Source organism: Terrapene carolina, unplaced genomic scaffold (assembly GCF_002925995.2).
Source record: "Terrapene carolina triunguis isolate 2854851 unplaced genomic scaffold, T_m_triunguis-2.0 Scaffold198, whole genome shotgun sequence".
Classification (NCBI taxonomy): domain Eukaryota; kingdom Metazoa; phylum Chordata; order Testudines; family Emydidae; genus Terrapene; species Terrapene triunguis.
The window spans coordinates 907,267-920,120 of NW_020664549.1; the positions used below are offsets into that span (position 1 = coordinate 907,267).

A 12,854-nucleotide genomic window follows, 5' to 3' on the forward strand; every position below is an offset into this window, starting at 1 on the left:
ATCTAAGGTTTGCTGTACTACAGCGGGGCAGGGGGAGCCAAAGAAGTAATTGGACAGCAAGTTTGCTTCATGAAAGAGGGGTTGCCCAGGTTTGGCAGAGAATGTTAGGTTAGATAAGCTTCTTTGGACAGGAGAATAATTTGCATGCAGTGTTGTTGTAGCCATGTCGGCCCCAGGATATTAGAGACAAGGTGGGGGAGGAAATAAGAGATATTACCAAGAGGATAGTTTGTTAGTTAAGTTCAGTGTCCAGGAAGTGCGTTATGATTTTGTTTTATACATAACCATTTGTTCCCAACAGTCTGACGCATGGTCATTTGAATTTCTGCTCTTTGATCATCAACTTATTCTTGTTTTCACCACCACAATACCTTCGTGCTCTGGTGTTAACTGAGGATCACCACTTTGCTTAAGGCTTACAAGCTGGTATGTGCTGTTCCAAAAGGAACAGCAGCCTTCTCCCTTTGGGAGAGCCTTCTCCTTCAATGGTAAGGCGCTGGACTCTGCAGGGATACGCCGAGGACGCAGGGGCTGGTGTGTGCCTATCACTACCTGTACAGAGACTGCAAGGCCTGTGGAGGCCTGGAAGGTAGCACTTGTGCTGCTGCAAGCTAGTGGTTGCGGGGAACTGTTCCACAGCAGGCACAGAAAAGACTCTCTCACACACCCGACAAGTGGTGGAGAGGTGCCTCACAACCCTGGGTACCCCTGACGAACATGACTGTCCTCAGCTAAAGAACGTCGCAGGCAAATCATCTTCAGAAAAGCGAGCCCCTGCCTTGTGACTGGGTCTGATTGCCTGCAGAAGTGCCCAGGGAACTGTCACTCAAACACTATGAAGAGCTTTTAAAAAAATTAAAAAAGAGGAAGGGAGGAAAAAAAAAAGTCAGCGTTGGTCAAGGGAAAAGACAAAGGCGATCCAGGAAATATATTTAAACATTTAAAAAGTTGGGTTTTTTAATTAATTGACATCAAGCAAATAAAACACAAGCCAAATCAAAGGGCCAGTTCAGTTGGTGTAGCTCCAGTGAAGTTGAATTAGGTTTTATACTAGCTGAGGATTTGGCCCCCTATTATATTTTCTTAATTACTCTCTCCTCTAACGTGAGAACAAGGGGAAGCCAATGAAATGGAAAGGCACGTTTGTCTCTGAGAAACGGAAATGCTGTTTTTACACAAGCTGTGAATAACCAGTGGAACTCACTGCTGCATTGTATCAACACAGCCAAGAGCTTTGTAGGATTCAGAAAGGAAGAGACCTTTGTATGGATAACAAGAACATGCACAGTTACATTAGGCAGAACAAAATGTTGTAAGGAATATAAAGCTTCATGCTTCAGGACATGACAGCCACTAATTGACGAGGATTAGGAGGAACATACCTATATGAACAGGTTGACAGTGACCCATGTGAAATGTGCAGAGACAGGATACAGGATACTGACTAAGGACGGATCACTGATTTGACCTGCTGTGGCAATTCTGACGTTCCTAAGGAAAACTTAGTTAATAGCATCTCAATAATCACAATTTCACTTCAGTATATTCTACAGGATTGGAAGATACAGGGCTCGAGCAGGTCCAGAAATCCACCTTCCTTTTTTGGGGATCCACGTTGACATAGTCTGCTCCCATCTTCATGTTCTCATAGTCCCCTGCAGTGCTTGCACTGCGACCGGTAGTTTGGAAGACCAGGGATGTGTAGTTGACCCCTTCTTCTGACCGAGGACACTAGGATATGACAAATAGAAACCAGACTAGAATTCAGTCTGGTCTTCACAGCCATGATCAGCTCTGGTTCAATCATAGTGGCATGGCACACTTCAGTGGGTCCTACGACCTCTAAGCTCACTACACAAATCCCACCCGTGTGTACATTTATCTATAGTCAGACAGATTTGCATACCACAGAGAACAACTGCCGTTCAAATCTTAGTGATTTCACTTACTATTTTAGCAGGAAAATGAAGTGAGTTTGCTTGGGATTTTGCTGCCATGTCTGCCAGCAGTTTGATTTTGGGTCAGCAGCAACAGCTGTCAATACTGCAGATGGCACTGAGATCATGAACATTCTCATCTCAGTGTTGCTTTTCAGTGTTTTTCACACACACACACACACACACACACACACACACACACACTCCCCATCGCACATACACAAGATGGATTCTGGAGTCCTGGATCTGAGTAACCCTAAACTGCAGGAAATATGCATGCTCTTGTTGGCACCCTCCGCACCCCAGCACCTCAGTCCTGCCCTGCTTGTTTCTCATGTTTCCTCCCCGACCAGGAAGAGCTCTGCAGAAAGCACCATCATCTGAGAGCCAATGTTCTAAAGTCTAAACCTGGGGAGGACATCATCAATCAGTAGGACCAGGAAAAATTGCATGTGTGTCATCTAATCTGGCCAGCTGTACCCTCTGCAATAGTCCCACTCCCATTTTATCTCTCTTCTCTTTAAGTCCTGATGCCCACACCTTTCCCTTGGCAGTCTGCTGAACGGCGCCGAAGCTGGGAGTTAGGCTGAAGTCCTGTGGGGCAGGGATTGTCTCTTACTGTAGGCCAGATTTCCACGAGAGTTCAGCTCCTATTTGTGCACCAAATAAGTGGGGCGATTTTCAGGGGAGCTCATCATGCTGGGTGCCGCTGAGCTCTTGGGAAATCTAGTCTCAAGTGTCTGGACAGCAGCATCTAATAAAATGGGGCCTAGACCTGGTTCAGGGTAAACATTATGTCTACATTAAAAGAATAAATAATATAAATAAATAAATAAAGCATGAGGTCGGTGCAATTCCATTACCTGCCTAATGGAAGGGCTGCTGTCTGAGCTCTCAGAGCTGTCTGAGGAAGTGCCACTGTCACCTTAAAAAAAAAAAAGTGTAAACATTTGTACCTCTAATAACTGTAAGTTAGAAAATGGGCAGGGAGAAGAGATGGACGGGAAAAGGGGGTGAGCAGTAGATAGAGGATCTCTTTCTCTCTCTCTCATATGGTGTTTGTCTATGCACATGGCACTATTTCTCAAACAATAATGCACAATTCCATTTTCTTGTCTCTTGGGGGTTCCAGTCATGAGTCCAAAATGGGGCCCAATCTTGCTATCTTAATTTCTTGGCAAAGCTCCCATTAACTCCCGGGGGGGGGGGGGGGGGGGGGGGGGGGCAGTGTTGGGCCCTTTAATTGTCAGGATGTGATTCTCATTTACACTAATGCCTCTTTACACCACCCTGGCACTATAAAGGGGCCTTAAAATGGGCATATGGCCCCTTTATATAGTTTCATGGATTCTGAGGTCAGAAGGGACTGCTTGCATAACACAGGCCATTGAACTTCCTCAAAGTCTTTCCTAAACATGTATTTTAGAAAAATATCCAATCTTGATTTAGCAATGGTCAGGGATGGAGAATCCACCACGATCCCTGGTAAATTGTCTCAAGAGTTAATCTCTCTGAATGTTAAACATTTACATCTCATTTCCAGTTTGAACTTGGCTAGCTTCGGCTTCCAGCTATTGGATCATGTTCTATCTTTCTCTGCTAGATTAAAGAGCCCATTATTAAAAATATTTGTTCTCCATGGAGATACTTGTAGACTGTAATCAAACCACACCTTAAGCTTCTCTTTGTGACGCTAAATAGATTGTGCACTTGGAGTCTATCACTAGAAGGCATATTTTCCAAACCTTTAATCATTCTCATGGCTCTTCTCTGAACCCTTTCCAATTTATCAACTTTCTTTTTGAATTGTGGGCACCAGAACGGGATACAGTATCCCACCAGTGGCCACACCAGGGCCAAATACAGCCATAAAATAACCTCTCTACTCATACTCGAGATTTCCCGGTTTATGCATCCCAGGATCACATTAGCTCTTTTGACTGCAGCATCCAAGTGGGAGTTCATGTTCCACTGACTATCTACCACAACCCCCAAATGATTTGCACAGTCATTGCTTTCCAGGATAGAGTCCCCCATCCTTAGGCTGCCAGATGGGGTGTAAAGGGGCCTTCAGGCTTGTCTACACATGGAGCTATTCCTGATTAACTCCATGTGTGGGTGCCTTGTTCCTGTTTAAATTAGCCATATTGCTTAAGGAAGTCCCTGAATAACTCCACGCATAGACAAGTCCTTAACAGAAATGAGAACCAGGCCCTTAATATATTCCAACTCTGCAGCATTATGGTTGATTTTAAATTGGCAATTTGAAATTTTGTTTTTCATACTGATTTTTTTTAATGCCCTCTCCCAATATGTGCAGTGAAACTCCACCCCCCAGCCCTGCAGCCTGACACGAGGCATTATTGTACATCAGCAACATTGATCAGGGAATTCAAATGTTAAGTGTGTTACTGGCACCCGATGATCATATCCTCTAGTATAAAAATGTAAAACATGAAGAGTGCTGGCGTCACAGGCCCTTATCTGCCTGTCTGGAGGACTGAATGGAGAAGAACTCATCTGGCAAATGGAATGGGGAGGGAGGAGGTGATGTGAATTGCTAATGCATATAGCTCACTTGTACAGGTCCTTCATTCCCCGTCCTAAAGCTAGGTTGTGTTTGCTGCTGCCCAGTTCTACTGCTAACATATAAAGAGAGGCTCATCCCTTGCAATGAATCAGGCTGATAGCAAAGTATTTTCATAGCTAGTTAAAGAAGAAATTGTTGTGTAACGAATAAACTGTCCCCCCCCCCTCTCAAACACAGAAATATGAATGCAGGACCCACACCTTATGTCACTCATCATTTTCAAAAAGAGTACAAAACGCGTGTAACACACTACCATAGCAGAGGAGTAACGTGTTAGACTCCCTTAGCATGGGTGTAAGTGTCAACATAAGGTGAAATGCAGCGGTGAATCCGGCCCTGTGTTTCCAAATACCTGTCTGCAGGAACAAGTACCTGAGGTCAGATATTCAGCCGGCTTCAACTGGCGTTGGGCCACTGAAGTCAATGAAGCTATGCCAATTTACAACAGCCGAGGAGCTGGTGCAAGCACAGATTTGAAGATTGCAGGCTGCACCCACTGAGCCGAGACTTGATTATTTGGCCCCAAAGATGCAATCTTACCCCGGATGCGTGGTCTTTTCAAAACCTCATTTGCTGCCTGGCAAGTGTTGGGTTGTTCTGGTTTTGTAGAAGGGCTGCTGCTGCTCACCTGATTGCTACAGGAATGATTGTCTGAAATGGAAAGTCAGATTTGCTCATTACTTCTGCTACTGCAGGGAAAACACGACAAGGGCCATCACTTCAGGACATGAGCTGATCACTAGGCAGGGACAATAAAAAAAATCCCTCCTGCTATGGTATAATGATGCACAAGGGGCTAGGTCATTTGTGGTTTTCTTGTTTGTTGTCATTTCTGTGCCTCCCACTGGAGCACACAGTACAGGGCATTACAGGAGATGGTGCACTGAACTACAAACAAAATTGGTCCCTCCTAGAAGTGCCCAGTGCTTACAAATGACAGTATTGGCTCGAGAAAGTCCCCCCCCCACACACACACGTACACCATCTATTCCAGTCCTGCGCTCCCCACATCCAGATCTGCCAGTGCCCCATAATCCACATCCCAGCATCCTCTGTTATTCCACTCCTGGGACTTTCACACACGGATCCACCACAGCACTATAACCCAGTCCTAGAACATCTCATGCCAATCCTGTGAGGGCCTCTCCTGAGCAGAAGTAATCATTTATATCATACAATGTAAGAGTCACAGTGGGCTATTTTATTTTTGAGGGGAACAAATGAGTGAGAAATTACCGAAACTACCAAATTGTGATCTAAAGCAGATTTGGACTCAGATATCTTGTGGTGAAAGGTTCACTGTGCTTCTGAACCTCCATCTATACAAATACAAGATCAGATTACGCAATAGGGCGGATTGGAACATGTACTATATACAGCGCTTGCATGAATATGTTTCTCGTTGGAAAACGTGGTTTAATCAAAATCAAATGTTGACTTTGATGAAAATTTCCCACATTCCAACAGGGAGATTTGAAACAAAAAATGTTTCAAATCAACTTGGTGAAATGCAGTGGCATTTTTTGTTTTAAAATGTCTATTCAAAAGAAAAAAAATTGTTTTGAAACAAAAACAATCAAACATCACTCTATTGACTTGTTTTATTTTGATCCAAAGTGTCAGAATTTTCCATTTCAACATTTCTGATGCAAAACTTGTTGGAGTTTTTCATGTCACAATTTGTGTAAAAATATTTTTGACTTTTCATTCTGACTGGGAACAGAAAATAATTTTGAAGCATTGACATTTCCCGTGAAAGGACAAATTTTCAAACAGCTGTAATTATAGACTAGTATAGACTATTTCATGTGTAATATGTCCTGTCAGACAGCTGACATTACAGGCCAAATTCTGCTTGTCTCACTCATGCAAGTTGTCCCATTGACTTCAGTGGGTCTATTCGTGTGAGTAAGGCTGGCAGGATTTCAGCTTACTTAGTATGTATGTGATGACAACACAGGGCACTTCTACATAGCAGCTGGGAGGTAGAATTCTCAGCTTGGTAGCCATACACTCAGTAGCTCTGCTTGTGCTAGTACCCAAGGGCTTGCCTACACCACGCAGCTTTTAGTGACAAGGCCTTGTGTCGACACAGCCTTGTCGCTAAAAGTCAGCACGTGTAAACGCTCTTTTTTCGGTACTTGGTCGGCACATTTGCAGACAAAATACTTCCAGCCCCGCGAGCGGCATTAGCTTTGTCGGCAGGACAAAGCCACGTTCACACTGCCACTTGCATCGGCAAAACTTTTGTCTTTTGCCGGGGGGGGGAACGGGACTTTTTTAACTACCCGCGGAAGACAAAAGTTTTGTCGACAACTAGTGTAGACAAGCCCTAAAACTAGCAGAGTGGCCTCAGCAGCATGGGTGGCAACTCAAGCAAGCGGCCTAAGTACATGCCCAGGCGATCGGGCGGGACTGTACTTGGTGTCTAAGCTGACTCAGTGCCGCCACAGCCATGCTGCTATTTTTAGGCACTAGCCCAAGCAGAGCTAGAGCGAGACGTCTCCCGAGTTGGAAATCCCACCTCCCCCGCTGCCGTGCAGACATACCCATAGTGTCCTGTTGTAATGTTGTGCTGCAGCAAAACCACCCAAACGCTGCTTCTTTAACCCCTGCCACTACTCGCTTTTTACCCCCAAAATACATTACTTGAGTGGGCCCCACCTGTCCTGCATTCCACAGACACTGGGCCAGAACCTCAGCTAGTGTAAAGCAAAGTCGCTCCTTTGGCTTCAGTGCATGACTTCAATGGCACTACGACTTACACCTGCTAAGGAGCTGATCCATCTGTTTGTCAAATCGCATTGGAACTTGTTTAAAAAGGACCCCTGTTCATTCTCCTCCCCCATCTCCTGGAGTGCTTGGCATTTCATGAACCAGGACTAGCCGTCGCAATTCAGCAGTTTGTGACCCGTAACAAACCAAAGAGTTACTTTTTGTTGGCTCTTGGGCCAAATTCATCCCATTCCCTTAAATGGATTCACACCAGGGATGAATGGGAGCACATTATAAATGAAACCAACAAGAGATGAAATTACCTATTTTCCTGCTGAGCTTGATGTAAAGCACTAGTAGGAGAACAACATAGAAGATAGAAGTCACACCTGAGATGAGAATGTTTATCCACCAATAAAAACACATGCTAAGGGAGAGAAAACAATCAGGTTATGTTAGATCTTCCAAGTGCTGATGGGCTGACATGCTTTCAGATAGGACGTCGTTTTTAAGGTGATTTCCCAAAGACTTTGGCAAAGATTTTCAACAGTGACCAGTGGTTTGAGGTTGCCAAGCTTTTGGGGGTCCAATTCGAGACAAACTAAATCCAATTTTGGGTGCTCTGCACTTTCTGGAATCTCAAGTTGAAAGACACCCAAATAAGACAGTGATGAGCATGGCATAAGAATCTATATAGACTAGGATAGAAATTGGGCTCCTAAAAATGGAGACACTCTAAAATCACTAGTCACTTTTGAAAATCTTGGCCTAACTGACTATCAGACCTGGTTGCCCAGCAAGAATATATAGTTGCCCCAGTGACAGCCAAAATGAGATCTTAAAAATGAGCAAAGAGGAGTCCGAAGCCCTTGGGGCTGGACACTCTTGAATTTTAATGCTTTCAAAATCTGGAGCCCATTTCTAGTTCTACAGATCGGGTTACAGGGGAGAAAATCAACCACCCAACTCCATGGGGAAATCGATCATCAACTCCCTTGCATAGCAGGTTTCTCCCTCGAATAAGCAGCACTAATGGCCACTGCTCCATACCGCGGTTGGGAGCACCGAAAGGAAGAGCTGTTTTATGCAGCGCTTACCTGAGACTAATCCTCCCAGCAGAGAGTCTTCACAGGCACGAAAAATGCTGAACAAGTTGCTGAGGGTTTCTAAGGAGAGAGAAAGAGACAGGGGAGGGATATCCAGGGACCTAATAGCAAAGAGGGCCAGATGAACACACAAAGGAACATGGCTGGGTTCCCCAGGCTCCGATAAAACAATAATAATACTGTGCACGTGTATATGGCATAACAGTGGGGAAACTCAGGAACAGGGAGGCTGAGCAATTTGCCCAGAGCAACACAAGGGCCCCGTGACTGAGCCAGGAATGGAACCCAGAATGCCTGACTCCCCGTCCCATGCTCTGACCACTAGACACAGCTCCGTCCTGTGCCAGCTTGGGCTGTCTATTGCACTCCTCTTGGCTTTCATTCCCCTGGAGCTGCCCTGAACCACAGAGGTTAAAACCATGCAATACCTCATGGAACGCCCTACGTCCTGCCCCCATAAATCAACTACCAATAAGGGGATCAATTAATGCTAGCAATGGCACTGCGCTGTACTGGGCAAATAGCAGCTTCCATGAGTCTTTCTTACCATCCACTGAACCTTATGTGGACTTGAGTGGGTGATGCTTCCCAGCCAACTGCAATAAGGGGACAGAACTGATGGAGAAAAAATGCAACAGCCTAAGCAGAGTGATGCAACAAAGAAAAGAAACCGATGCTGCACTAACATAAACGGAGTGGCAAGGGGATAAAAAAAAAATAGCAATGGAATGGACTGTGTGCTGGAAATGAGGGCAGGGCCGCACAGAGCGGGGGTGGGGGGGATAAGTGGGGCAATTTGCCCCAGGCCCCGCAGCGGCCCCCACGAGAATACAGTATTCTATGGTATTGCAACTTTTTTTATGGCAGGGGCCCCCGAAATTGCTTTGCACCAGGCCCCCTGAATCCTCTGGGCAACCCTGAATGAGGGAAGAAGTAGGGTTAGGAGGAGACATGATCATCCTTAGGCCAGACCCCAGCCAGTTCCATTGACTTTAATGCCGATTTCCACCAACCAAGGTTCTGTCTCGTTAGGTTTCTACAGGGGCATCAGCCTGGTAGAACTTTTCCAAAGCTGCACAAATTAGTTGTAGGAAAATAAACAAATAAAGGGCCTTCCTCTTATTTCTAATTCATGGTCTATCTTTTATGAAGCGTTGTTCCTAGGCCTATCTAACAAATGCTCCATTCTGTGACAAACCCATTGGGTTGCCCTGGGGTAACCAAGGGGAGAATACAACTCCCTTTGGCCTGTAGGGGAGGTTTTCCATTGACTTCAGTGGGAGTTGGAGCAAGACCTGGGAGGGGAATCTCGTTGTAGCCATGATAGGAATCCAGATATGCATCACGCCTGTTTTGCATTGTAATGTCCCCTCCTGCTGTACATGCAGTTATTTCCCATATGCTTTGCCTTACCCCAATTTACTTTATATGTATCGCCATAATAAAAATGTTTTAGAGGGAAAAACAAAGGCCTGCAGCAACAGGTGCTTAATAAAAACTTGTCACAGTCACAGATAATACAGAACTGTAAATAATAATGTAATTCCCCTGTCCCCCAGCGTCTACCTCCATTAGACCGCCACTATCTCACATTCTCCCCAGGATAGCTGACACGGGAGCAGGATTAGGTTTCTATAAGGGATTCTCTACATAGTATATATTGAGAGGTTCGTAAAAAGGACTTGACACCAATGAGAAAACTACTTCTTATCCAATTTTAACATTTGGCTAGATGACGCATTTTCAATGCAACGCTCTGTTGACTGCAAATTGTGGTCCTGCTGCATGAGAGACTCTTACTTCAGCGGTACTTCCGATTGCAAAGAACATCAGTGTCATTCCGAAGAGTATGTTTCTCTATGGGTCCTGAAAGGTGCATAGCAGCGACAATTCTATTGACTTCAGTGGGAATAAAATTGCACTATCAGGCTTCAGCATCTCTCAGTGCTTGGTCCAAATGGTGCAATTCGGGCCCTAAGTTATTCAGTAACGAATAATAATACCTAGCTCTTATATAGTGCTTTGCAGCCAAAGATCCCAAAGTAAGGCTACTATGGCCTCAAACATGCAGACTAAGAGTTGCAAAACCAGAGCTCCATTAAGCACCCTCTACTCACATGAGTAGTCTGTACTCACATAAGCAGCCCCATTGACTTTGGTGGGTCAATTATGTGACTAAGGCCCATAATTAACCATTGCTAATGAGAGAGAGCAAATATTCGGTTGCTAATTTTCAGCTGCACGATGTGATAACACACCAAGTGAGCTTTTCTCCGGATGAGGCATGAGAGAATTTGCAGAGTATTATGCAAATTTGGGTTCTTTTAAAAAAATGGCGTATTTGGCTTTCTTTGCCAGGGGTTGGGACTTCCATAGAATGCTCCTGCATTGATCCAGTGCCATGTGCCACTGTGGCATTCTTTGGGTATGTCTATACCATCTCCAACAGCGAGCCTCCCAGCCCGGGTCAACAGCTTCAAGCTAGGGGGGCTTCATGCCAGAGTTCTAAAAATAGCTGTGTTAGACAGCACTTTGAAGATGCAGCTGAGGCTCTGAAGCCCACCCCACACCAGGCTTCAGAGCCTGAGCCACAACTTCAACGCGCTGTTTATATAGTTATTTTTAGCATGCTAGTGTGAGCCCCACTAACCTAAATCTGCCCACCCAGGCTGGGAGGCCCCAGATCAGGAAAACACTTTGTCTCCAATGAGTGCTCCCTGAAGAGGGATGCTTCACCGAATTGGGGCCTTTGGACCAAGATGTAGCTGACTGTTTTCCATGAGTTTTACCAAAAGACGACAACACTCTCCAGAGCTCTGTGATCCCAGAGGGTGTGGGAAAGCATTAGGGTGTCTCAGCCACCTCTGCTAACCATTCCCAACACTGAAAAACAGGAACATTTTGTGGGGTCTTTCTGGTGTATAGGTTACAAAGGCTTGTTCCACAAGGTTTGCTTCGGTGGAGTTTTATTGACTTTAACCTACAACTGGAAACCGTAATCATTACACTCTGCATAAACCTCACTGGCCATGTTTTAAAAGTTAAAATAGTCATTACATGAGTGGGGCAGAAACACAACTCCGTGTGTGTGCGTGTGTGTCCACTGCCCTTCTCAAGGGGGCCCTGATCCTTGACTGGCACTTCTGAGCACTACTGCAATCCACTAATTCATCACAATTAGTACATACATTAAATAAATAATAATAATAAACCTAAAATGTGTTTTTCATAATTTTATCTTTTTTTTTAAATGCCCCCAAAAGCATCTGAAAAATACAATTTAAAAAAAGACGAAGTAACAAATAAAAGCCACAAACCATGAGTGCAGAAAGTTAGTCTCCTAAACCCATCTAAAGTTAGGCACCTAAATAAAGGAGGTTGGATTTTCAATGTGCTGGGCACCAGCAGCTCCCAATGGGATTCGTGGGCACTCAGTGCCTCTCAGAAAAAAATCACCCCTCTTTTATTTAAAGCCTACACGTGGACTTAACAGCCTAATGTTAGGTACTAAGACCCAGACCCTCAAAGGTATTTAGGCACCTTACTCTCATTGATTTCACTGGGGGATAGGCGCCTAAATACCTTTGGGGATCTGGCACTCAGGTCCTGATTCAACAAAGCCCGTAGGCACTTTTGAAAATCCTAGTGTAAGCTAATTAGGTGCCCAAATTCCATTGCAAATTAATGGGAATCGGGCACCCACTTCCCTTATACTCCTTTGAACTTCACAGACTTAAACATGTGCTTAACTTGAAGTTAATGCTTACATCCCATTCAAGTTAGTGGGACTTACGCACACGGATAAAGTTAAACATCCGCTCTGCTGCACTGGGGCCCTCAGCTTGAAACTTTTGGCCATAATATCCAAGAGAATTCAACTTTGTAACTAAGGTTTACAAGCCAGATTTAATTGGCATTGTGTGTTTTCAATTTTGTAAGGGCGCGTTCAGTTTTAGATAAATGCTTTAAAATGATCGAATAACTAAAATGAAATAAATGCTTATGTATAATTACTAACAACAAATGTCTCCTATTCAGAGACAGGTTTTAGAGACTACGATGAGAGGAGCCTTAGAAACGAGATAGACAGAGGCTCCGTCTGCACTGCGGATCAGAAAATGATTTTGATCCCAGAACAGAATATCCAAGAGTTGATCAACAAAACATTTCTCGAGAATCCCATTCAACGTCCCTCTGAATCCATCTTCAATATAATTCTACTTACCGGAAGAGTTAGGCAACTACCAGACTAGAAGTCCATTTCTTGCTTTTTTTTCCACTCCCCTATTGAACTGATGCATCCCCCGAAGTATCCTTCTTAGATGGCTGTCATTCTTAAATGGTTCATTTCCTATTGCGGTGCAGGAGATGATGCTGAAGCAGATAGCAATCTGAAAAGTGAGTCGGTGTAAAGGAAATTACAAAGAAAGACACAAATCCAAAATTCACTAGCAGGCGTTTTCTTTGCTTACATGGTTATAGTTAGATAGAAGAGATTATTTTCAA

The 12,854-nt window shown here is 44.4% G+C and overlaps 1 protein-coding gene across 1 annotated transcript; it reads right to left on the reverse strand.

Moving 5' to 3' along the window:
• Positions 1–1,008: 1,008 nt before the first annotated feature.
• Positions 1,009–12,641, reverse strand: LOC112118441 (regulator of hemoglobinization and erythroid cell expansion protein). Its single transcript, XM_024216755.1, has 7 exons — positions 12,574–12,641; positions 8,896–8,963; positions 8,340–8,408; positions 7,566–7,669; positions 5,068–5,178; positions 2,801–2,862; positions 1,009–1,731 (listed from the first exon to the last, which is right to left on the reverse strand). The coding sequence occupies exons 4-7, from the start codon at positions 7,666–7,668 to the stop codon at positions 1,525–1,527; spliced, it is 483 nt and encodes a 160-aa protein (XP_024072523.1). The 5' UTR covers position 7,669; positions 8,340–8,408; positions 8,896–8,963; positions 12,574–12,641; the 3' UTR covers positions 1,009–1,524.
• Positions 12,642–12,854: the final 213 nt, after the last annotated feature.

Coding starts and splice junctions, on each gene's coding strand:
- LOC112118441 (XM_024216755.1), bottom strand. CDS start 7,668: ATGTGTTTTTATTGGTGGATAAACATTCTCATCTCAGGTGTGACTTCT. Junction 5,179..7,565: donor CAAGCTCAGCAGGAAAATAG/GTAATTTCATCT, acceptor TTTCCATTTCAG/ACAATCATTCCTGTAGCAAT. Junction 2,863..5,067: donor GAAAAGACCACGCATCCGGG/GTAAGATTGCAT, acceptor TTTTTTTTTAAG/GTGACAGTGGCACTTCCTCA.